General features: G+C 39.5%; 1 protein-coding gene across 2 annotated transcripts in view; it reads right to left on the bottom strand.

The window, feature by feature from the left end:
* Positions 1-864: 864 nt before the first annotated feature.
* RAB3GAP2 (RAB3 GTPase activating non-catalytic protein subunit 2) overlaps positions 865-24330 on the bottom strand; it is a 57303-nt gene continuing 33837 nt past the window's right edge. For both annotated transcript variants that reach the window (XM_034427851.3, XM_034427852.3), the window contains exons 19-35: positions 22944-23071; positions 21352-21565; positions 20464-20561; positions 18765-18870; positions 17888-18039; positions 16687-16903; positions 15501-15674; positions 15300-15406; positions 10014-10080; positions 8600-8670; positions 7389-7424; positions 5745-5819; positions 5134-5352; positions 4687-4776; positions 4383-4598; positions 2662-2820; positions 865-1624 (exon numbers count right to left, since the gene is read on the bottom strand). In XM_034427851.3, coding sequence (XP_034283742.1) covers positions 1481-1624; positions 2662-2820; positions 4383-4598; positions 4687-4776; positions 5134-5352; positions 5745-5819; positions 7389-7424; positions 8600-8670; positions 10014-10080; positions 15300-15406; positions 15501-15674; positions 16687-16903; positions 17888-18039; positions 18765-18870; positions 20464-20561; positions 21352-21565; positions 22944-23071 — 2273 coding nt within the window. In that variant the 3' untranslated portion in view covers positions 865-1480. The remainder of the gene's footprint in view (positions 1625-2661; positions 2821-4382; positions 4599-4686; positions 4777-5133; positions 5353-5744; positions 5820-7388; positions 7425-8599; positions 8671-10013; positions 10081-15299; positions 15407-15500; positions 15675-16686; positions 16904-17887; positions 18040-18764; positions 18871-20463; positions 20562-21351; positions 21566-22943; positions 23072-24330) is intronic.

Below are 24330 nucleotides of genomic sequence, written 5' to 3'. Positions count from 1 at the left end.
TAGACTTTAGCACGTAGGTGGTGCAGCTTTATTGCCGTTCATGGGTCTGTATGAACTTTTTTTCTGTAGTTACTTCCAGCACAATCAACCCCACTCCCCCCACGCAGATCACATATCATCAGTAAGAAAATAATATGTGGAATCTTCATCCTGGTCTAGATTTCTCAATCATAATTAAGAAATTACTTTGTTAAATAACTGTTTGCCTTTAACTATGTAGCAATAAATATGAGTGGATGGCTCTTCCTTTAGTTTTGAAAGTTGTAACAGCCTTTTAATAAGAAACTGATCATCTGATCCAGGTATCAACAAATTTCTACAGAATGGGTGGGAGTTCAGTATTCAATTAATTTTTCACTGTGATTGTTAACAATTTAAGAATGAAATACTGTTTTACAAAGTCTCCGCTTACTCTCTACAACAGACAGGTCTTCATGAAGGATCTTCATGAACTTGGTTCTATCACCCAGTCCCCCTGAATTTCAGACTACTCTGTTACAATAACTGAAGGACTACTATAGCCTCTCTTCTCCAGGCAACAGCTACCCAATTCCTTTAACTGTTCTATGCTAATTTCAGCACTCCCTCCAGGGGTTTTCGAACTTGGCAACTTTAGAGACGTGGACTTCATCTCCCAGAGTTCCCCATCCATCATGCTGGTTAGGGATTTCTGGAAGTTGAAGGCCACACATCTTAAAAGTCAGTCCACTTTCTCAATTGTTAACAGTGTCATATATTGGAATAATTGTGGGCCAAATGTAACATTCAACATAGGAAAGAAAGACAGTGCAGTACACCAAATTACAGTAAGCTGTATAGCAAGGAAAGTTGTTACAAATGAGACCAATGCTTTCACAAAAGTGGTAAACTAAAATTAGATTCCTGATTTTATTTGATAATTAAAACATGAAGAGGCAACATCTTTTTTCGTTTCCACAATGATAATTTTTCCCACCAGACAGCTTGCTCTTCATCAGTTGATACTGTTTTTATTGTACTGTAGAAAGCCATCCTTTAATGCTGTAGGTTTATGGCCAATTGCCTCTTGATTAAATGTAATTAGGCTATCATTTTGAAGAAGTATTACCTAACCAGCATACATAATATGTAAAAGCTCTGATTTCTTGGCTTCTGATTGAATTCATCTCGTTTTAACATTTAAAAAGCAGCCTATTTTCTAGCACATAAGAAATTCTTAATATGTTAATTTGAACAGCACTAAATTGTTCTTAAAGCAAACTATTACACAAATGCTCGGTATTAGAAATAAATATTTAGAGTTATACACAAATATACACACCGCTGGTATTACCCACCAAAGGTAGACCTTAACATATATTTATCATTTCCTAAAGTCTTGAGTGTTAGATTACCAAAGGTGCTTGAGACTGTTTCATCAAGATGATTCTGGTTCTTATATACAATCTTCATTTTTATTAGAGACCTGTTTAGCCATGGTGCTTCACTTTCAGTCTTGTTGTCATGACATTCCTTCCGCAGCTTCAATTAGATGCAAGGCAACACTATACTGCCCATGGTTTTCTGGTAGGTGTTCTATCACTTTATTTACTAATTTAGCTGTTGTAGTAATTGGCACTTCTACATTTTTAAGATCTTGTGGCTCCTGCAGAGAGAATTGAGACAACCTTTAGGTTTCTGTACTAGAAATAGACATGCCAGATAATTTCTAAAACCCAACTGATAGACCTAAGAGAATCTCTATTCATGATTAGGAACATCCCTGTAAACTAGTTTTATGACTAAGCCCTAATTCAGTGAGGAATATAGCAGATAACTACTGTTGAAGCTTTAGGATCATTTCCAAGAATTTTCAGTCCTGCCACAGCCGTTCTTAGAAGATAAAAAGATGAATGACTGCAGTCCTCTTGCTTTATTTGGAAGTTTGACAGCTAAGACAGCAAAATTGTAGTTACAGAAAGCAACCTCACCAGTTTACTTCTGGGGTTAATTTTGAGATGGAAAAACAGTCTTAAAAAGACTGTTTAACCTACCCTTAAATTAACCATACATAAATCATCAATTCTTATCTGTTTTTGTGCAGTGCACTGAAGTGAAATAAAGCTCCACCTCCAACTGCTACAGGTATCATTTGGACCAATATGAAGCGGGTATGTGCATTGTTCAATACATTTGTACAATAACATGGATTAAATGAAGCCATCTCCACTCTGCACCATCCTTGTTCCAAAAAATATGCCAAATGCTGAATGTACTACTTGTACTGTATAAATAACTCATTAAATTCTCAAATAAATTACATACACTCTTATGCTTCCATAGCAAAGTTCAGATTCCACCCCACATATTGTTAATATTTAAGCAGAGCATGCGATTAGGGAAATATTGGTGTAATTGTCATGTTGGTTCCTAGGGCGGTATACAAATCAAATAAACCTAAAACCTAAACCTAAACCTATATCATACATCTAACTTAGCATGCTCAAATGAGCTGACCCTGCTTTCCTGCTGCTGAGCAACATATATTACTCTAGTTCATTTTCATGTATGAAACCTTTTCCATCAATTTTATTTTTTGTACAGCTTTAACAAACAAAAGTACTTATCAATTTCTTAAATTAAGGTTTTCTGAATACACTGTTCCTTATTTTACATTGTTCCTTAAAAGGTAGTGGATCTTACCATAGCTTTAAGCCAAGTGCAAAGTGTTGGAGGTAGTCTGGCCAAGAGCTCCATGCCTTCTTTTGTTTGAATGTGCAGTAAGGCATAGGCCAGCCTCTGTCCAGTCAGCACCAACAACTGTGATGCAAGCACTTCTTTGTCCTCTACCTGAAGAATAGCCTGGAAATACAAGATATTAACTATGTCAGCTGTTACTCTTGTAACACACAATATTTGTTTTCAAAACAACTTTTGAAAAGAAGCCACTGATGAATGGAGGTACATGCAGGTCAGTCCAAGAAGGCACCTCCCCGTCAAGCTACTTTTAGTTTTAAAAGGTACCCTTGTCAAGTATTACAAGACTAGTTTGTTCACGAAAAATACTGTAATGGTCAAATGTAAAAATTCTTAAAGCCAACATCAAAGGTAGCCATGTTTAAAAAATAAAACTTAACTCCTTTAATCCTTCCAAGACTTACTCATTGCAAGGCTTCACTCTATTGAGTAATACTGTGTTGGCATATCAGAAATGGGGTGCATAGGGAAAAAAGGGTGACAGTCATGTGTGATTGGTTGTGCGTGTTTGTGAATATGTGCTTAAGTATGTTCTAAAAATTCTTATGTGTATATGGCATGAAAGAAGTACCACCACACAAACATAAAAAGCTTTCTTGATCCACATACATTTACATGCATAAGAAAGTGCAATTAATACCAAATTTGGAGATTCCAAGTGTTTCATAAGTAAGCTCTCTTGGCTTAGGTGTGACTAGTTTCTGAGCAAATGCCTGAGAAAGCTCCACAAGCTTTTTCTTTCCCTTTTAATAAAAACCTATTCTTAATGCCTACTCTCCTTCCCATTTTCTGCTACAAGGCACAAAGATTGGAGGGCACAGCCCTGACGACACAGATGGACTGCTCTTTTCTGTGTTTAGATATGTAAGAAGGCATCCTTTCTAGATGGCACACCAGATGAATACATGCAAAAACATTGGTGCCAGTGCCAGAAGTTTATTTTATGACAGGATAAATTCCTCACTCCTATTAGCTGCTTACCTGCACCTGAACTCACTGGATCATGGGTGTTAAAGTCAGAATTATACATAACAATGTTGTCTGGACATTTTCCAGGATAGTACTGCTATAATAATACAGCTTTTCACACAACTGTATAGGTTTCTAATAATATAGGTTCCATATGATCTTCAGAGGGAAATAGGTGTAGGCTAACCACTACGGTTGCTCCTGCTCCCCAACCCACACCCACATAAAAAATGCTGCAGTGGAGGAAAAACAGTAATATAGAGCAATGGATCCTGATTCACCGGAACTTCATCTAAATTTGGAGGAATGGGGTGACAACTGTGGCAGCCAATTTGGGAAATGTTCTCCATCTTAAATAAGACACGGTATTTTAACGTCATATAGTTGGTTGTTCTCTACTGTCTCTAGTACGCTCTTCATAATCACTTAGAATAAAATTTTAATCTGGTAGAGTGCACAGAAACAGAGTCAGTTTATCCTTTCTCGATATATAATTCTGCAAACTTTTTTAATCAAAGGTATTCAAAATGCATCTTTGCATTTGCAGAAAAAAACCAAGCCAGGATTTGAGAGCAATGTAAAGGAGTTTCACTAATAACCATGACAAAATTGTACAACCTGTATATCTGCTGCTGCCCTCAAGAGGCAGAAAAATTCATGTCTGCTGTATGTACATCTTCTGTGTGTAAAATGTGTACCTCTTCTCCAAGATGATCCAGGCCATAACTATAGAGCTCACACACATAGTACCGTCTGATTATATCCTCAGCAATTTGAAGATGATGTGCCAGATCCAAAGCCAAGGCAGGCCAATCCCTGTCCTTCAGTGACACTGCAACTTCTTCTTCCAATCTGTCTGTCATCTGAGACGGAGCTTGGGCCTGGGCCAGTGCACTCACCAATTTGGTTAAGAACTTGCAAGCAAAAGAAAATCTCTACGTCAGCAGCAGTTTGCAAAAAAAACACCTATGCTTGTTCATTTCCTCCCCAGATTTAACTTACTTGATGGCGTAAGCTAAGCAGAGTGGGATCCACTTCTCCACTAGGCAGCAACTGAATTGAAGTCAAGTCTTTGAAAAAAGCATTTTTACCCTGCAAGAATGGACCACAGAGGAATTTTGGAACCAAGATAGAAAACAGTTACACTTAATATAAGCAATATACAGTATGCAAAATATGGGAGTAAACAGGCTGCTTCCCAGGTCAACTCAGCATTATTTTCTGCTCGGAATTTGTAAAGTCGATTCCTATATAGGTGGATAAAACACAAAATCTAACTCGGTAGGAGAACTGACCCAACTTGTAGATTTTTCTATTCTAACAACAGCTTCTCATTCACTGTCCTGCATGAGTTTAAACTCTGGCCTTAGAGATACATTTCACATTCAATTAACTTGGAGCCCTCATTCCAGAGTCAGCAGCTTTCAACGAAGCGTCATGTCCGCATACCTTGCTATCGAAGAGAGAGAGGGGTTTCACACTCTTCAGGGAGAACTTCATGATTCCATACAAGACGATGCAGAGCACAGACTGGTGCTCGACTAGAGGATAATGGATGTGTTTCTGTTCAAGTGCTAACTCCACTAACGAGCTGTGCCCTTCAACAGACACCCAGGCATCTTCTGTGTCCAGCACAGGAAGTGGCATTTCATCACACCGTATATCAGCCTGATGCAGTAAGAAAGAGAAAAGCATTGGTATTTTAAAAGTAATTGAAAGGTAGTGCACACTTGTCATGTTCAAAGAAACTCAGAGAGGAGTTGGAGAAGGAGGAGGAGGAGAATTATCAGCAGGACCAGTAGTAATAGCAGCATCAAGAAATCTTACTTGAGAAATTTAAAAAATTGCACAGCTAAAAATGAAAATATTCAAGTGGAATGTGGCTAAAAATTTGCATTCTGTTACTATCTTCTGGTTTACAGGAATCTTTGGCAACAATCCTTACATAAGGTTTAATGTACAGAACTATTGACGTTAGTTAGTTAGTTAGTTCAGACTGAAGAGAGATGATGAATGTATTAGAAATAATGTGCAGTTTAGGTTGAGGAAGGAGCTGTTACCTCCATGAGAGTCTGAAGAAGATCTGAGCAAGACCCGAGGAAACAGGACACTGCGTTGTCACTCATCCCTACATCCTGTTTGACAAAGAGGAATTCATTTGTAAAACATAACTTTTCTTGAATATGTTTCAAAATATTTGCAGATGGAAGAGGCTGTATTCATAGCAAATCCCGGAAATCAACTATATGTTTAATGCAAAAATAAGTATCTGAACAGTAAAAAAATGAGTCATGCAAGCCTCAGTATTCAATGCATAAAATATTTTTTAATTTATAAAGTTCTTTGACTAATTGTTTTATATATTTTTTGTATTTATTTCTATATGTTTCATCAATAGTTAAATTCAGATTTAAATAAATTGAAAATTACTAGATACATTTATCTGCCTCCAATAATTTTTCAGTGGCGTATGCTATTGGCAAGATGAAATCATAACTAAAAAATGAACCTCATGTACTTATAAAGGCTGGCCAGGTGAGGATAATGAAAACTGTATAGGATTTAAAGAGGGGTGGGGAGGTACATTAGCTGGCACCAAATACTAATCTTGAAGGATTTTTAAAGGATTGCAAAATATCCAGATTAAAATACAGGTTCTCTGAAAATGCCCTAATCTGGACATTTCCTCACTTTTGTTTCAAAGTTTCAAAAATCTGAAAGAATACAGCACACAGGCAGCAAGTTTACAAAAATTGGTATATTTTCCATCAAGAATTCTATATCATATATAATTTGTGGAATTTCAACCATAATTGTCCAATGCTAGTTCTTTAGGAGAAAGATGTTGAACCGATTCAGCACAAGGGTGAATCTCAGGCCTTTTCCTAGTTCGTTCTTCCAGTTGGACTTTAAAAGAAACCTGAGCAACTGGCATCAGCATCATTTATAATACAACACAGATGGATAATGGATATGGAGCTTACTTTGTCAGAAACAAATTCTGCATCACTCAACCAAATCTTCTGATTGAGGTAACTAATTGAGGATACAAGGTAACTGGGCCAATAAATGCACTTTTTTGTAGTAATAAATTCTTAAATGGGCAGGTGATTGAGCTAGATGGTCTCAAAGATTCCTCCCAATCTTTAGATAGATAGATAGATAGATAGATAGATAGATAGATAGATAGATAGATAGATAGATAGATAGATAGACAGACAGACAGACAGACAGACAGACAGACAGACAGATAGATTTGTATTGTATTGTATTGTATTGTATTAATATTATATTATCATTTTCAGCGAAAAAGTTTTTGATTTTAACTTTCTAGAGAAGCAAATGAAAGCTCCTCATTCAAACCTAAATATCAGAACTACGGTACCTTATCCTTGTAAAAACATGCTTAAAATGGAGGGGGGAAATGAACAGAGGAGTGCAAATCTGCTCGAAGTCATGTTCGTTTCATGGAAATTTGTCTTAATCTTAAACATGATCTTAGATTAAAAACCTAAACAATTGGTGACTTTTGGGCTGAGCTCAGAGAAAGGCGAGCCAAATAAAATGATTAAATAGCTGGCAGCCAAGGCTAAGCTAACCTTAGCTTAAATTGGCAGAAATCCCCAATTTCTGGTTAACACAGATGTCATCAGATCTTGTATTATTATAATGCATATTTTAAATAAAGAAAAAGGATTACTTGCCCGTCTGCATAACCTGTCCTTTGGTGCTTTTCCAACCTATGACAGAAATTTGTTTAGAAGGACTCAATACACTAATGTATTCCATCTCAACAAATAGGTAAGTTGCCATCTCTCTTCACCACAAATAACGTTTTTTATTTTTAAAAAAACCTCCCCCCTCCCTACTTCCCATATATTTATGTGTATGTCTGAAATAACATAGTTATGGCTAGTAGCTAAGTCTTCATGCTTTTCCTCAGAACTAATTATTTCAAACTTTTAATTAACTAATTAGTAAATCAATTTAGACAGTGATCAAGTGATGGGGGAAAAACAGTTCACTGATGGACTTCAACAGCAGAAAAAGACAAGATGTTAAAAGTCACTGAGAAACTCGGTTTGAAGAGATAATGTGTTCAGCTGAGAGGGATGAAAGGGTTTTTTTTTTTCTCTAAAATTCTCCTGCAAGTGCAGGATCCACTTTTTTTCCCTTGGGGGAAAAGGAGGGAAGGATGGAAAGACATATTTCTAGCCTGATGCCTTAAGCTCTCTCCTGAATTGCTGTTGAGTGCAAAGGGTATTATATCCTAAGAGCTGCTGACTGCCTACTGACAGGAGTAGGTCTGTAATTTGGGGAGACTGCATGACTACCATGTGAATCCAGAAAAATATTCAGCTAGTTGAAGTAAGTGTTGACAGATGTAGCAAGCATGCCCACATCTCTTCTGTAGTATGTAATACGTAGTATGTAAAAATACTTTTCCTAATGGCTTTCAAATCAAAAGAACTAACACTTTTGTTAGTTCTACTTTCTACTGTTTTGGTCAGACACCACCTTGTGTGCTGTGTCTACATAGAGTAATAATATTCAAGTATCTGAATGCAATTCACAAAGAAAGCCAAGCTCTTTTCTCTAGAATGCCAACAATGAAATAATGGGTTTAAATTAAAAGAAGGCAGGTGTCAACTGAATATCAGGAAAAAACCCCAGTAAAGTAAGCAGTGTTTAAGAATGGGACCACATTGCCCTGAGAGGTAATTAGTTCCTCTTCATTGAGTATAGTTAACTACAGAATTGTATAACTTAGATTCAGTCATAATAAAGGTTTAAACTTAGTGACCTGAAAGACCATACAGCTAACCAAGTTTCATTTACTGAAAGAGTGTCCCCATATGAAAGCGGTATTAGATATTCTATTTAACTTGTTTTTTTAACATAATGCAATATGTACCTTGTCCATTAAGTAGGTAGCAGCAGAAAGCCTTTTCACTATGAATGTGTTCCACATCATTAGAGCAATTCCTGAAATAATTACACAAATTTAGGCCTGGCTGAAAGCAGTATCAATGGTTTTGCCAGGTGAACTCATAGACTGCATGTTTCAAAAACACCAATAATAAATATTTATACAGTTTACTTATATATAAATACCAAGCAGTTTCATGAACAAAGTAATAGTAATTGATTAAGACTAACAGTTACAGCTTAGGAAAGCCAACATAAAAATATGTGCTTTTCGAAAACACTGAAAAATCTAAAAGGACTAGACCTGATGTACAGCTAAGAGTATGTCCTTCCACAGGATCAATTCACCCTAGAGGTTTACCTGCAAGTGGCCATTAAGTGACCACTTGCAGGTAGGGGCCTGGTGGCTCAGCAGACTGATAGCATTGTGATTAACACCAGCTGTCTGCAATTACTGTAAGTTCAAATCTCACCAGGCTCAAGGTTGACTCAGCCTTCCATCCTTTCTAAGGTAGGTAAATTGAGGACCCAGTTTGTGGGGGCAATAAGCTGACTTTGTATAAATATACAAAAGTATGAAGGCTATTGCTTAACGCATTGTAAGCCGCCCTGAGTCTCCAGAGAAGGGTGGCATATAAATCAAATTTTTAAAAAAAGTGGTAACCTGAAAATCATGGCTAAAGATCCATGCAGGAGGTAGGGAGTTGAGTATCAATACTTTCTGCTGGTATCCTTATGATTTATATTGACTGTTTCCTAATATGATTTGATTGCTTATTTGTACATTTATTTGTACACTATCATTAAGTATTGTACCTTATGATTCTTGACGAATGTATCTTTTCTTTTATATACACCGAGAGTGTATTCATCAAGACAAATTCCTCGTGTGTCCAATCACACTTGGCCAATAAAGAATTCTATTCTATTCTATTCTATTCTATTCTATTCTATTCTATTCTATTCTATTCTATTCTATTCTATTCTATTCTATTCTATTCTATTCTATTCCATTCCATTCCATTCCATTCCATTCCATTCCATTCCATTCCATTCCATTCCATTCTTTCCTTAAATGAGTAGGAATTTTGATTTGAGGGAGGCTCAGCCCTTCTCATATTTCCTGCATTTGCAAGTAGCAGTATGTTGCTTGGAGAGATCTTCAAATTATTTATAAATTAATAAGCATTTAGTAATGTAATGGGGCACTGACAAACATGACATACGATGTTTATTGTGAACCAAGTCCAGCTTTGACACTGACTTGAGAATACTTCAGTACTTCCATGCAGTTTTAATTTGAAGATAAAAATGACAGCTGTGGACCCCTCAACACACAGATAATTCTGAATCAAATTTGCTACTTCACATTGACACATCCAAAATAGTTTTATTCTTACCATGTTGAATATGAGCATTATCAATACATCCGAGATGTTCTATGGCTCTGTTGAGAAAATGTGCTTCCTTGGATTAAAAAAACAGACATAGCCAATATTAGTCAGTGCAATGAAACACATAAACAGTAATCTTCCCAACTACTTATTAAATATTTCAATTTATTATTTCTGATTTTGTTATAGATAATATTTTCTGCGTACAGATCTTTATGACCAGATAGTGTAGGCCATGACACATACAAATGCTATTCATTCACAGAAGCTTTATTCAAAAGTTATTCAGGCAGAAATAACTGCAGCTGAGTTGACTCTTCTCAATGTTTGAAGGAAAGTTATAATAACCCCGAAGCAGCATATAATGGGACATGTCATAAATAATTTCTAAATATTCTGATATATTAAGGTTATTTGATATATTGATATCAAATATTTGATAAAATATATCAAATCTATTTGATATATTTTATTTTAATTACCATATCCTGGAAAATTACAGCAAAGTTTTAATAGTGATAAAGTACAGTTTGTATAGTTGACATATAATTCGATTTCCATTGAAAGTTTCTGTATCAATACAAAGTGTCCCTTTTTTTCTATATTCAAATCAGTGACAGCTCAATATAATAGTGCTAACTTGAGAATGACATTTATATGCTATCACTTTAATAAATTATGACAATATCAATGTAAAAAATGTGTCCTATCACTGTGAAACAAAGAGGATAGGATACGCACATACAAAAATAAAATTATCATACAATCATAAGGCTCAATGGGAACTTGGAGGTCTTCTAGTCCAAACCCTATCCTTATACCATCCCACATAAATGGTTGTCCAATCTTTTCCTGAAAACCTCCAGCAATGAAAAACCCCATAACCCCATAAGTCCAGGAGGCAGCTGTTTCATTGATTAATTGTTCTCACTGTCAGAAAATTCTTAATTTCAGTTTGAATCTCCCTCTGATTTATTTGATTTTTTATATTTGATTTTTATACCGCCCTTCTCCAACAGGACTCAGGGCAGTGAACAGCCAAGATAAAACATAACATATAAAATTTAAAAGCAGTTTAAAAGACATTAAATAATTTCGGCCCTCAATTTAAAACAACCCAGTTAAAACCAATTTCAAATTAAAACCGAAAGGATGGGATCAAGCCAGCCCGGCTAGATGAAATAGATGTGTTTTCAGGACCCGACGAAAAGTCCGGAGGTCTGGTATCGTGCGTATCTCTGGGGATAGGTCGTTCCAGAAGGCAGGTGCCACCGCAGAGAAGGCTCTCCCCCCTGGGGGTCGCCAGCCGACATTGTCTGGCCGACAGCACCCTGAGGAGGCCCTCTCTGTGCGAGCGAACTGGCCGGTGGGAGGCTATTGGTGGCAGAAGACGGTCTCGTAGATACCCCGGCCCTAAGCTATGGAGCGCTTTAAAGGTAGTCACCAACACCTTGAAGCGCACCCGGAAGACCACCGGAAGCCAGTGCAGCTCGCGTAGGAGAGGTGTCACATGGGAGCGCCCCGTCGCTCCCATAATCCCCTGCGCGACCGCATTCTGGACCAACTGGAGCCTCCGGGTGCACCCCAAGGGGAACCCCATGTAGAGAGCATTGCAGTAGTCCAGGCGGGAAGTGACGAGTGCCTGAGTGACCGTGCGTAGGGAGTCCCGATCCAGAAAGGGACGCAAGTGGCGTATCAGGCGGCCCTGATAAAAAGCCCCCCTGGCCACGGCCGTCATATGCTCTTCTAAAGACAGCCGTGCATCCAGGAGGACGCCCAGGTTGCGAGCCCTCTCCGTGGGGGCCAGTGATTCGCCCCCAATAACCAGCGATGGCACCAGCTGGCTATATCGGGACGCCGGAAGCCACAGCCACTCGGTCTTGGAAGGGTTGAGTCGGAGCCTGTTTCTCCCCATCCAGGCCCGCACGGCCCCCAGGCACCGGGACATCACTTCAAGGGCATCGTTGGGGTGGCCTGGGGTGGAGATATACAGCTGAGTGTCATCAGCGTACTGATGGAACTCCACCCCAAAGCCACGGATGATCTCACCCAGCGGCTTTACATAAATGTTGAACAGAAGGGGTGAGAGGACCGACCCTTGCGGCACCCCAAAAACAAGGCGCCTCGGGGTCAACCGCTGCCTCCCTGCCAACAGAGATTGCGACCAGTCAGAGAGGTAGGAGGAGAATCACCGCAAAACAGTGCCCCCCACCCCCAACCCTCCAACCGGTGCAACATGATACCATGGTCGATGGTATCAAAAGCCGCTGAGAGATCTAACAGGACCAGGATAGAGGAACAACCCCTATCCCGAGCCCTCCAGAGATCATCCACCAATGCGACCAATGCTGTTTCCGTGCTGTGCCCAGGCCTGAAGCTGGACTGCAGCGGATCTAGATAGACAGCTTCATCCAGGTACTGTGGAAGCTGCCGCGCCACCACACTCTCAACAACCTTCGCAATAAAACGAAGGTTGGAGACTGGACGATAGTTAGCCAAAACAGCCGGATCCAGAGAGGGCTTCTTGAGGAGGGGCCTCATCACCGCGTCTTTCAAGGCGGCCGGTAGGACACTCTCGCTCAAAGAAGCGTTAATAATCCTCTGGAGCCAGCCTCGTGTAACCTCCCGGGAAGGCAGCACCAACCAGGAGGGACACGGGTCCAGTAAACATGTGGTCGCGTTCAGCCGTCCCAGAATCCTGTCCATGTCCTCGGGAGCCACAGGATCAAACTCCTCCCAGATAACACTCTCAAGACCTGCCTCAATCATCCCGTCCAGACTCACCCAGTCAGAGGCCAGGCCTTCCCAAATCTGAGTGATCTTGTCATACAGATACTGCACAAAATCCTCAGCTCAACCCTGCAAGGGATCATCCCGCGCTCCAAGATGGAGGAGGGAGCGGGTCACCCTAAACAGGGCGGCTGGGCGATTATCTGATGACACAATAAGGCTGGCAAAATAACTAGATTTCGCCGCTTTTATCGCCACCAGGTAGGTCTTAATATGAGACCTCACTAGTGTTCGGTCGGATTTGGAACGGCTGGTCCTCCAACCGCTCTCCAGGCATCTTTTCCAGCGCTTCATCTCCCTCAGCTCCTCGGAAAACCAAGGAGCTAGGTGACCTCGGTACCGGGTCAGAGGCCGCAAAGGCATGACGCGGTCCAAAGCCCCGGTGGCCGCACTGTCCCAGGCGGCCACCAGGTCTTCAGCCGAGTCATGAGCCAGAGTCTCAGGAAATGGGCCAAGCTCCACCTGGAACCTATCAGGATCCATCAGGCGCCTGGGGCGAAACCACCTAGTCGGTCCCGCCTCCCTGCGGCGGGGTGTAGCGGTTAGAAAGTCAAGTCGAAGGAGCGAGTGGTCAGACCATGACAAGGGTTCGATGACTATATCCCATGTATCAAGGCCACTCGACCACTGACCAGAGATAAAAACTAAGTCCAGAGTGTGCCCGCCCATGTGAGTAGGGTCATGAATTAACTGAGTCAGGTCCATGGCCGTCATGGAAGCCATGAACTCCCGAGCCACCTCAGACGTTTCACCGATGGATGGCAGGTTGAAATCCCCCATGACCAAAAGTCTGGGGGTATCAACCGCTACCTCGGCTATGACATTAAGCAGCTCAGGCAGGGCCGTTGCCACGTGGCAGGGAGCCAAGTACGTGATCAACAAGCCCATCTGCACTCCATGGCTCCACTTCACAAGAAGGGACTCATATCCGGCTATCTGTGGAACAGTGGTCTCCCTCGGATCAAGACCTTCCTTTATAATAACCGCCAACCCCCCGCCCCTGCCCTGAGCTCTCGGCTGGTGGAATGCACGGAAGCCTGGTGGGCACATATCTACGAGGGGAACTTCCCCCTCCTGGCCCAAACAGGTCTCCGTAATACCTGCCAGGTCCGCTCCCCCCTCCTGAATAAGATCACAAATGAGGGGGGCTTTATTTACCACAGACCTGGCATTGCACAACAGCCGAAGGCTCGGGCCCTGAGAGTCTGAACAGCCTGGGGAACGAGAAGGGCTATGGGGACCGGGGCGTGCCACCGCTCGGAGATAGCGAGTGCACACCCCCACCACATGATATGGCCCCACCCATGAGGTTCCACCCATTGCTTCTTGTCCTGCCCTCAGGTATGTGATGTCTCCCTTGGATGACTCCTGCAACTCTTCCTCAGAGGCTGGCTCGAGGCAGAATGAGCTCATTCCTGGCACATCAGGAACAGAGTTAATTACTGACCCTGAACTGCCAGCAGAAAAAGAACTGCAGGCTCCGGTTGGGGACAGCTTGCAGGCCAGTGAAGAGGAGGGAGAGGAGCTGCCTTCCTTGATGGATCTCACAGGGCAGAGAATCTGAGGTCTTCCAGATTGTTTGGGAGAAGGCCCCGTTCCTCTTGATAGACTGCACCAGGAAGCCATTTACCACAGCAAGCAGAGGGAGCGTTGCTGGGAACAACGCATGTGGGTGGTGGCCGTGTGTTTGTCTGTGTTTCCTGCTTGACTTTTGAGACTCTGAACTTCTATAACCAGTGAGCTAATGTGGATGTACTTTTAGTTTTGCCTGGGGGCTTTATGTTTGTTTATTGGACTTACTTGTTTGAGCAGCTTGCTATTTGTTTTATGGACTAACTGGCCATTGCCTGGGGAATTAATCTGGGCTTGCTCGTGGCTGGCTTCGTTTGGGACAGTTCTAAAGCCAGGTGAAGGGAACTGCTGGGGAATACCAATAAAACCCTCCATAAACTACACTGACATGTATGTGTGAGTGAGTGGGGCAGCACAAGGTGCTATGGAGAATAAATCAATCCTCTCTTCCTTATGATAGTACTTCCGCTATTGGAAGAAGCTATCACGTCACCCCTAAGGTTATTTTTTTGTTATTAGGCTAAATATACCAAGTTCCCTTAACTACTCAACGTAGGATTTAGCCTTCAGACTCCTTATCATCTTTGCTGCTGTTCTCTGCATTCTTGCTAGTGCTTTGCAACTTTTTTGGGTCATGGCAACAAGAACTGGATGCAATATTCCAAGTCTGGCCTCACAAGTACATGTAGAACTAGTACATATAGATTACTACTATCACTTCCTGTGATCTTGAAGCTATCCCTGTGTTGATGCAGCCAAAGACTGTATTGGCTTTTTTGGCTATTTTTAAGCAATTTTTTAGCCTACCTATTTTCTACCTACAGAGCCTCAACAAGAAATAATGAATTACTTTCATATCTGAAAGGTTCAGGTAAGATCGTGCGTATCATAAAAAATACAAGGAGTAAGGAAATGAAAGGCTTCCTTTACCTCTGGGTCTTTGTTCCATTGTACAACATACTCCCAGCAGGAATGAGCATGGAGGACATCCATCTCCAGGCTGCAAGGAAACTGTTCATATGCTAAACGGAGTAGTTCTGGGAACATGTTTTAAGAAAGGATGATTATTATTTCGCATTCCATTGCTGCAATAAACAGAAATAAAGAACATGCCTGAAACTACTTTTTTACCTAATATGGGCTCCATACTCAGCTGGTGTTCTCCATCCTCACCTACAAAATTGCTGTCAGTCTGCTGTGGTTCTTCCTTGCTTTCTGCTTCATTTTTCTGTTGACCCAATCTGAGTAAGGACATGCTGAGGTCTTGCTTAAAAATCCATTTGGCTACACTGTCAGCAATGCCTCCTAAAGGAAAGTCAAAACAGTCTAGGATCAGTTTGCAAATAACGCAGAAAACAATGGTTCTTTCTTTCTACTGTAATCTTAAACTATGGAATTTGCTGCCATTGGACAGAGTAATGCACAAATAGGGAGACAGGATTGGACAAATTCATGGAGCACTTAGTTCTCAGGGACTACTATAGTGGGGATTTCATTTTGTCTATGAACAGTTAAAACATTTATAAATATAGAGCTCTGATGACTGTACTACTTCCTGACTCATAAGCAGCATACTATATTTTAATGTTGATTCTTTAAATAGTTGATCAACGTCTTGTCCATGCCTGTGCATCTGGAAGTGTAGATTGCTATTTCTGTTCATGTTTCAATGGGCGTACGATGAAAATGGTTTGAAGGACAGTGCCTGGGGGGTTCAGCATAGCTCGGGAATGCTGGTAGCCTTCTGAGCTTCTCCTGCTTCTCTTCTACCTCTCATGCTACTCAACCCTTCTCAGGCTGGCTGGCCTTACAGGATTTGAGGAGACTATAAACCTGTATCAAGATTATACCTTTCAAACCAGAGAGTTCTTATATGAAAAAGAAACCAGATTCCAGGGCATGAGGGAAGAAGTAAAACTGAAATGAACTGGACCACTTTGGGTGGGAAGGTGTGTCATCCTACACAGACTAAGCTTCATGTGCCAATGTGGCATTTAGGCAGGCTATTTATTATTCTATGTGCATAGCCATTTGTAATCCTATTTGTTATGGAATTTAGACTTTATTAAGGATAAAATGGTTGAAACCAGCTCAGACTGTTCACAAACAAAACTCTTCGTGTCATGAAACTATCCCCAAGAGGATTTCAATGGAAATACACTGTCAGTCAGTCTCAGTCCCCTCTCTTTTCTGCAATTTCCTATTTCATTTCACACATTACTCTGGGGATTTTCCTGGTCTGAGTCCCAAGCAGTTACCTCGGGAGAAGAAATTAACCGCCACCCATTTCCATCCCAACCCTGGAGGGTGGGGTCACCTTTTCCTCCTTCAAGCAACTTCTTTACAGAAAGTCTCCCAAGGGGCTCAGCCTGCGAAGAAGAAGCTGGGCTTGTCTTCTTGCTCAGTTTAGTATTCAGAAGTGTCTGAAGTATTAGGCAATCCTCTAACTGTTTCAGGAGAAGCTTCCAGTATTCTATATCAAGAGAGAGGGCTTCCCAGGAATCTGTATCAGCACCTACTGTAATTTGGGGAAACTAATAAAAAAAAATGGTTTGTGAACTTCTCATATTATCAAGCTGACATTTTACATATTGTGTGCAGAAAGTCCAGATTTACAAACTTCAACGATGAAAGAAGAAAACAAATTACAGCTTTCTGTCATATGTTCGGCACATATGTACTCTATTCATACATGCTATTTTTAAGGTGGTTCCCTTAGAGATGAGAAACAACAAGAGACGTACCTTCAGTAAACACACATAAGATATTTACACATTTCATATTAAATTGCCAGAAGTTTAAATTGAGGATGGAAAGAAGCCGGCAGTGCTGCTCTACTTAATCTAAAAATAGAATGGGTGAAGGGGGAGATCTGCATCCCTTCAACTCCTTGGAGAAAGGATGTGATAACATAAATACATGTATTATTATCTGTGTTCACAGAAGGGCTGAGAGAGAGCATCAGCAAATTCAAAAACAGTCAACTTTTGTTTAGTAAGAAGTAACGTTTGTATTTTGTTTACATTACATTTCTTCTACTGACACTTAATGTGCTTATTAACAATAATAAACCATAAAGTAATTGTAACTTTCAAAATGTAAACAAATGAATCAAGGCAAGATAAAAGACACCAGCACTGAGCCAGTTAAAATTTTCTTCTAAAAACAAACCAGGAGACGCCAAAATTTTGTTGGCATCTGTGAGTGAGTGAGTGAGTGAGAGAATTACAGAAATCCTAGCCTCTTTGAACAGCAAGTTCAAAGGCCTGGCAGTAGCTGTATAGAATTTAGTATAGCCATTTGATAGTATTCATAATGGGTAAGCAGCATATGAAATTTAGTTGCATCTAGGATTGCCTATATAAATAAACAATGAGACCTCACTTGTACATTTTCCAAGATACTTTATAATTGGATGTTTACCGGCAAGTATTAAGAGTTGACTGTTTATTTTGGGGTGGGTGAGGCTTTTTTGGGGGGGGCTATGTAACCAAAGGACAGAATCTGAAGTTATATACCTTTTTTTCTGCAACGCTATCACTTATCTGTGCTGTTACTGAATGCCCAACATGAGCAAATACCAAAGCAGCTCCGTTATTCTCAGACTGAATACAGGCTGTTCTCATCTGCTGCCACCAGGGGGAAATGGACTGAGAATCCCAAGAATCATCTGTAGAAACCAAAGTCAAAAAGATGTATATGGGATGTCAACAACAATTAGAAAATGCATTTATTACAGAGATTTTATTCCCAAATATTCACTTGTGAGCAGGAAAACTTGTTTACTGATAGACTAAAAAAAACTGAAAAACAAAGGGTTGGGCAAGGATATCTGTACATTTGGAGACCTCAGGTAGAGGGGGAGAGGGTTAACTACCCACAGTAAGATCAAAGGAGTATTTGCAAAGTCTGTTAGCTGAGCATGTGGAAAGAACGTATGGGAGATGACCTTGATGGAGATTTGCAAGATCTGTTAACAATAAGGAGTGACAAGAAAGGAGAGGAGATATGATTATCAGACTTGCAAGGTTAATTTCAATTACACACGAAGTCTAAAACTATTTTTATTGGGAGTAGCTATAATAACAGAATCTTGCAAGTCTGAACATGCCATAGCTCCTCCCGCTTCTTATAACCTTATGGATTAGGGAGTTCTCTGTCTGAACCTCTTCCACAATTCTATTAAGAAGTGTTTCATTACTTTATAAAAGCTCTTGCATATCTCCATCAAGGTAATTTTTTAAACTCTCTGCAGCATGTGGATATTCAGATCTTTTCAATGACATCATGGGAATTTTTTTATTTGCATGCAACATTAGGTCTGTAATATCTGCTTTCAATCTCTGGCAACTGCCTGTTTTCAGAAATTGAGCATGTTCACTGAACTTTTCCCACCTGTCATTCTGCTCAGAAGTGACAACGCAGCTTGAAGGCAGCAAAATGACTGGGTTCTTTGAAGAACGGTCTTTTCCTTAGAAAGCCACACACTGAGCAGAAGGGACTAAGAAAAGAGATAGAAAATTTAGGAGGTTTAGTGAGAATAGATTTAGGAAAACACTTTTCCAATCAATTTAGTAAAATTTTCTAAATGAAAGAGAAGTTACTGCAACATTCATCTGTTGACCACTGCATTAATATTGTTAATATCCTCTAGAGCAGTGTTTCTCAACCTTGGTAGCTTGAAGATGGGTGGACTTCAACTCCCAGAATCCCCCAGCCAGCAGCAGAATCCCAGATTCTGGGAGTTGAAGTCCATCCATCTTCAAGCTACCAAGGTTGAGAAACACTGCTCTAGAGATATACAGTATTTCAAGTTTGAAATCCTAATCATGTGTATTTGTTCAATCATTCTTTCTCACTTTAATCATGATTTAACTGGAACCCCAATCCCTTATCTTCGGCATTTACATTCCACAGTGTTATCCTAATTTTGAAATGCCAAACATTTTTTCTGATGTTTTCAATTATTTTTGCTTAATCTGATTAAGCAAAATTGCTTTTAATTTTTTTCCCACATACATCTCAACGAAGTAGATAATCTCAACAGAATTTTAATCCATAAGACTTTTTTTTTTCATTTTAGTTACATGGCAACTAATTGTGTGTTGTATGTGTCCTGTCAAAGAATCCTCCTGTCAAAGGTCTAGGGTTCACTGGTTTCCCATGCCTCAATTGAATTCCAAAGGAAGATACCATAAGGGAATTCCTTAGTAAAGGGCTTCTTCCAAATCAGAAAGCATGAATAATTGAAAAGAGTACAAAGAATGTAAAATATGTTTAACAAGAAATAAATACAAGCAGTCTTAAATCTTGCAACAATAAATAAGATCAAAACAATCATCACAAATATATCTAAAGTTCCCTGTGAATAAAGTAGAAAATGAGAAGCCTTTTTTCACAGGGAAAGAAAACTGCAGAAACTAAAAGATAAATTTCAGTACAGCATTTCATGGAAGTAAATTAAAAAATATGTGCCTCGGTCTTCACTCCTGGTAACCGCCTGGACAAATCCTTACAGTTTTCGAGGTAATATTTTTAAAAAAATTTTTATCCTGCCTTCACTATTTCTATACATTTCTATATTTCTATAGATGGTGACGGCAGTATTCCTTCTTCCTCCTCTTTTCCCCATGAAATGGACTGAGCTGAGAGAGACTGACTAGCCAAAATATTCCAGCCAGCTTTCATGCCTAAAGCAGGCCTAGAACTCTGTGTCTCCTGGTTTCTAATCTGGAGTCTTAACCAATAGACCAAACTGAACTCTGTAACAAGTTAAGCATCCCATTTTTATGACAGAGATGTAGCAAGATTGGTTTTATTACATATGCCTTTTGTTGCAGTTTAGTAATCTAATTATTAATTCAATTAAATTCAAAACTCTTTAAAACACATAGGAATACAAATGGGCAAATTGTTTCTATATATAAATGTCTTCTCCCCATCTCCTCACCTCTTCCATGTTCTCTTCCCCACCCACTTAGTGCTATAATTTTGATTCGTATTCATCTATTTCCCATATATTGGCTATAAACCAACAAGCAATTAGAATATAGGCCTGATGACCACAATAAAAAATAAAACAGGCAACACTCACCAATAATATCTGGGGGCTAAATCCTGCAGACTTCAGAGTTTGACACATTTCTTCTATTGAACTTTCTCCATGTAAACATTTCCAGAAAAAAAACCCTCCTGTACATATACATAGAAGACATCATACATTTTTTCACTTCTTCAACCCTCTGTTCTACCCATTAAATACTTTCTGATTGAAAACAGAGCAATCTATCAGAAGGTGAAGATCAGACCTATTCAGAGTGAGAGTAAATTACATCAATGAGAGCTATTTATATTCTGCATTCTCCTCCTGTTTAGAAGTAGTCCTCACTTCATGGCCATTCATTTAACAACAGTTCAAAGTTATGACAGCCTTGATAAAAGTGACTTATGATTTGTTCTCCCACTTATGATTAATGCACCTCCCCCGTGATAACAAGATCGCAATTTGGGTGTTTGGCAACTGACTTGCATTTATGATCAGCTGCAGCATCCTGTTGTCACATGATAGCAATTTGCAACCTTTTTTGCAAATTTGGAACAAGAAAAACAAACATATCGGGGAAACTGGATTCATTTAACCACAATGTGATTCACTTAACAAGAAGCATAAAAATTGGGTCCAGCTCAATTTATGACTGCAATGCAATGATTTATGATGGAAATTCCAGGCCTAATTGTGTTAGTAAATTGAGGACTACCTGTATACAACCTTGTTCCCATTGCACTAAACCAATGTTATTTCCATTGCATAGATCAAAGCAAGTCTTTCATCTGCTCTGTAAAGCATAAAGAGTACTTCCTAATATTAATGTTTTCAGGGGGCTCCTTCAGAAAAGCTTCCAAACTAAATTCAAAAAAAGAAATCTATTACCCAAGTGGAAAGTCTCTTAGCCAAGGTTATGTTAATAATCCAAGCTCATACCTAAAGCCACATATTCTTTGTCATCTAGCTTTTTCACATGAATTGCATCTTTTTCATAATCCAGGTAATCCAAGAAAGTTTTCACAGGCAGCATTCCATCTTTATCCTCTACAAAATGTACTGAAGGCTGGGTATTCTGCTGTTTGTACTTCTCAAGTAACATCTGCAGCCTAGTAAATTCTTGTTCATCTAACCGGAGTAATTTAGCCAAGATCTTAAAAGCAATAAAACATGAATAAGAGAAAATCTGATTTACCCTTGAAACTGCTTTCATATTCATTCATCACAATTTCTCTGATAATACCGTGTTTTCCCGAAAATAAGACCCTGTCTTATATTTTTTTGAACCCCGAAATAAGCACTTGGCCTTATTTTCGGGGAGGTCTTATTACTTTGGGGCACGTGGAGCAAGACGGGGCTCTTCCTGCCGTCTTACCCGATTTCAGCTCTGTCTCCCTAACCCTAACCAGAGAAAATGGTGGGGACCAGCTGCGCATGCAGTTTAATATTTTTGGGGAGGGCTTATTTTCAGGGGGGCTAATTTTAGTGCACGCACTCAAAAGCCTGATTGGGCTTATTATCTGGGGAAGTCTTATTTTAGGGGAAACAGGGTAAATTTTGATTTAAGATATTTTGCTAAGTAGTTGTTATATTGCATGTTTCAGGATATTTTTCCCAATATCCCTTGTACCATTGCAGAAAATATTGAGAGGATCTTACTTATACTGAATTTATTTCATGCAACAATTGAATTTATTGATATTTCTAAAAATGTTTGCTTGGACATCTGGAATAGCTCACATTTCAAAAATGTAGCTGCTCGTTAGTTAATGAATAAAGATGTTAGAAATATTTAAAATACATTCTATTTTGAACTGGATACATAGATTGAAGTAATCTAGAATATTAATAGAACTAATAGAATTAATTTAATAGAATATTAATAGAACTAACAGAATTAATTTAATTCTAGTCATAGGTCAAAGCTTTTCTCAAGAAGGCTACTGAAAACAGCATCATAGAAGAACTTCAAATTATTTCATATAATTTTGTGAAAAGCAAAAAAAAGATCTCATAAGAAAAAGATCTCCTTAATGCAAAATATTGTCAGTTCCAATTTCAGAACAGTAAGTTCAAAGAGCTGAGTTCAATGCCGTAGATCCACCTGCATAAATGGGCTTCCTTGTGCAGTGCATAGAAATCCAAGACAGAAGGAACAGGAAGACTGTGGAAATCTCTCTGAGCTTGGTCTTTTGCTTGCAGAGATTTTATAACTGAACTTGATTAGCACTACAGGGAACATTGATGATATGACCTAATTGGGTAATGAAACGTCTACAGGCAAACAACCAAGCTTAGAAAGCACCAAGGACTCCAGAGTTCAACACTGACTTACAAATATTGTCTTCTTGCCTGGAGAAGAAGACTCCATTGTGCTCACAAATTCCATAAATGCATATCACTCTTACATACTATAAATATATTTTTATTTTAAAAAGAGGGCTATACTTTTTTTTCTACTTTCTTTTATACACACATCTGCATTTCAAGGGTGTTTTCTTTTCATAAAATCAAAGTTCCTCAATACTTACATTATCAGATGGCTCTGTCTCAGGCTGTATATTCTGAGAATTTAGATTGCTGACTGACTCATGAAGCTGCAGCAGTTTTAGTTTATTTGTACAGAACTGTAGCAGCCCTTCATCAATATAATCCATCTCTAGACAGAGTGACAGAAAGGAAAATAATGCCCATTAGTCTCAATGAATGTGCAACTGAGCTGTTAAACCTTTCTGCAACTTCATTAAATAGCCTGCTAAGTAGGGTATTTTCAGTGTACAACAGCCGGCAAGAGGATATAATTTCATCAAGTTAAATTCTGGATAGGTTTTGTCTACAGGCAAGTAAAGTGTCAACTTCCCTTTAAACAGGCAGTTGAAATCATCTCAACAAGTGATTTGCCTCCCAGTGTTGAAAAATGAACATTCAATCCACAATCATTAAGAGTCCTCCAGATTTTTATTTGAAAAATTTAATATTTTTATTGTACCTTTTTCTACTGAAGCAACTCGAGCCTTTCGAACAAGAAGTGTTCGAAAGGGCTTACCTTCATAAATATCATTAATTGTGTTGTCTCGGTTTCTTATTTTATACAGCCAGAACCAAATCATGATCCTTGGGCTGCCTTGCAGTCTTTATCTGCTTTAGGATCTTATCTAAAAAATGTAACTGTTTGCCAGAAATTCTCTGGCAGAATTTCTAGCCAGTGCAACTGTCCTTTGTGGTGAAACTTTGGTCTCTCACTTTAATCAGATGACTGATATAGTCACTCTGGATACCTTCCCTCCCTCTATTACTAGTTCAAAAACCTTGATATGAAAAAATATGGATGACAGCAAGACTGGAGGTGGAAGAACATAAAGATGATTAGACCTCCTCCTCAACGCACGTTAAAGGAAGGACGGTGCCATGCAGAACATTATAATGGATGTTAAAATGAATTTATCGGACATAAACTTCAAAGGAAGAATACAAGCAAATGTCCAGTGATATACTTATGAAAATATTTGATACAATCATTCATTTTAAACAACCCATTACATGTGTTTCTAATGAACAATTCCCATTTTTGAATGATGTCAAAACAACCCTTGAAGGGGAGAGAATTATTTGATTCTAAAATGTTTCTGTCATATGCTACTGCATCCCCTTGTTCTCCTAAAGAAAGATATCAAAATGTTACAGTATAGTTCAGGAGAGGGCAATCAATTTTCCCAAAGGGCCAATGAGAAACCGGGACTGTTGTGGAGGGTTGTCGCTGCCACCATCCTACCCCACCACTCTGCCAATGCATGCTCCTGTCCAGAGGTGAAATGCTCCCGGTTCAGACTGGATCACCCGATCCAGCAGCGATGGCGGCAGGCAGTTCGGAGAACCGGTAGCAAAAATACCTGCGCTCCCCGCACCATGCCCAGCTGA

This window comes from Pantherophis guttatus, chromosome 1 (genome assembly GCF_059756535.1).
Source record: "Pantherophis guttatus breed Tessera chromosome 1, ASM5975653v1, whole genome shotgun sequence".
NCBI classification, from domain to species: domain Eukaryota; kingdom Metazoa; phylum Chordata; class Lepidosauria; order Squamata; family Colubridae; genus Pantherophis; species Pantherophis guttatus.
Note: the sequence above shows the minus strand (reverse complement) of the source record. Positions and strands in the feature narration are given on the sequence as shown.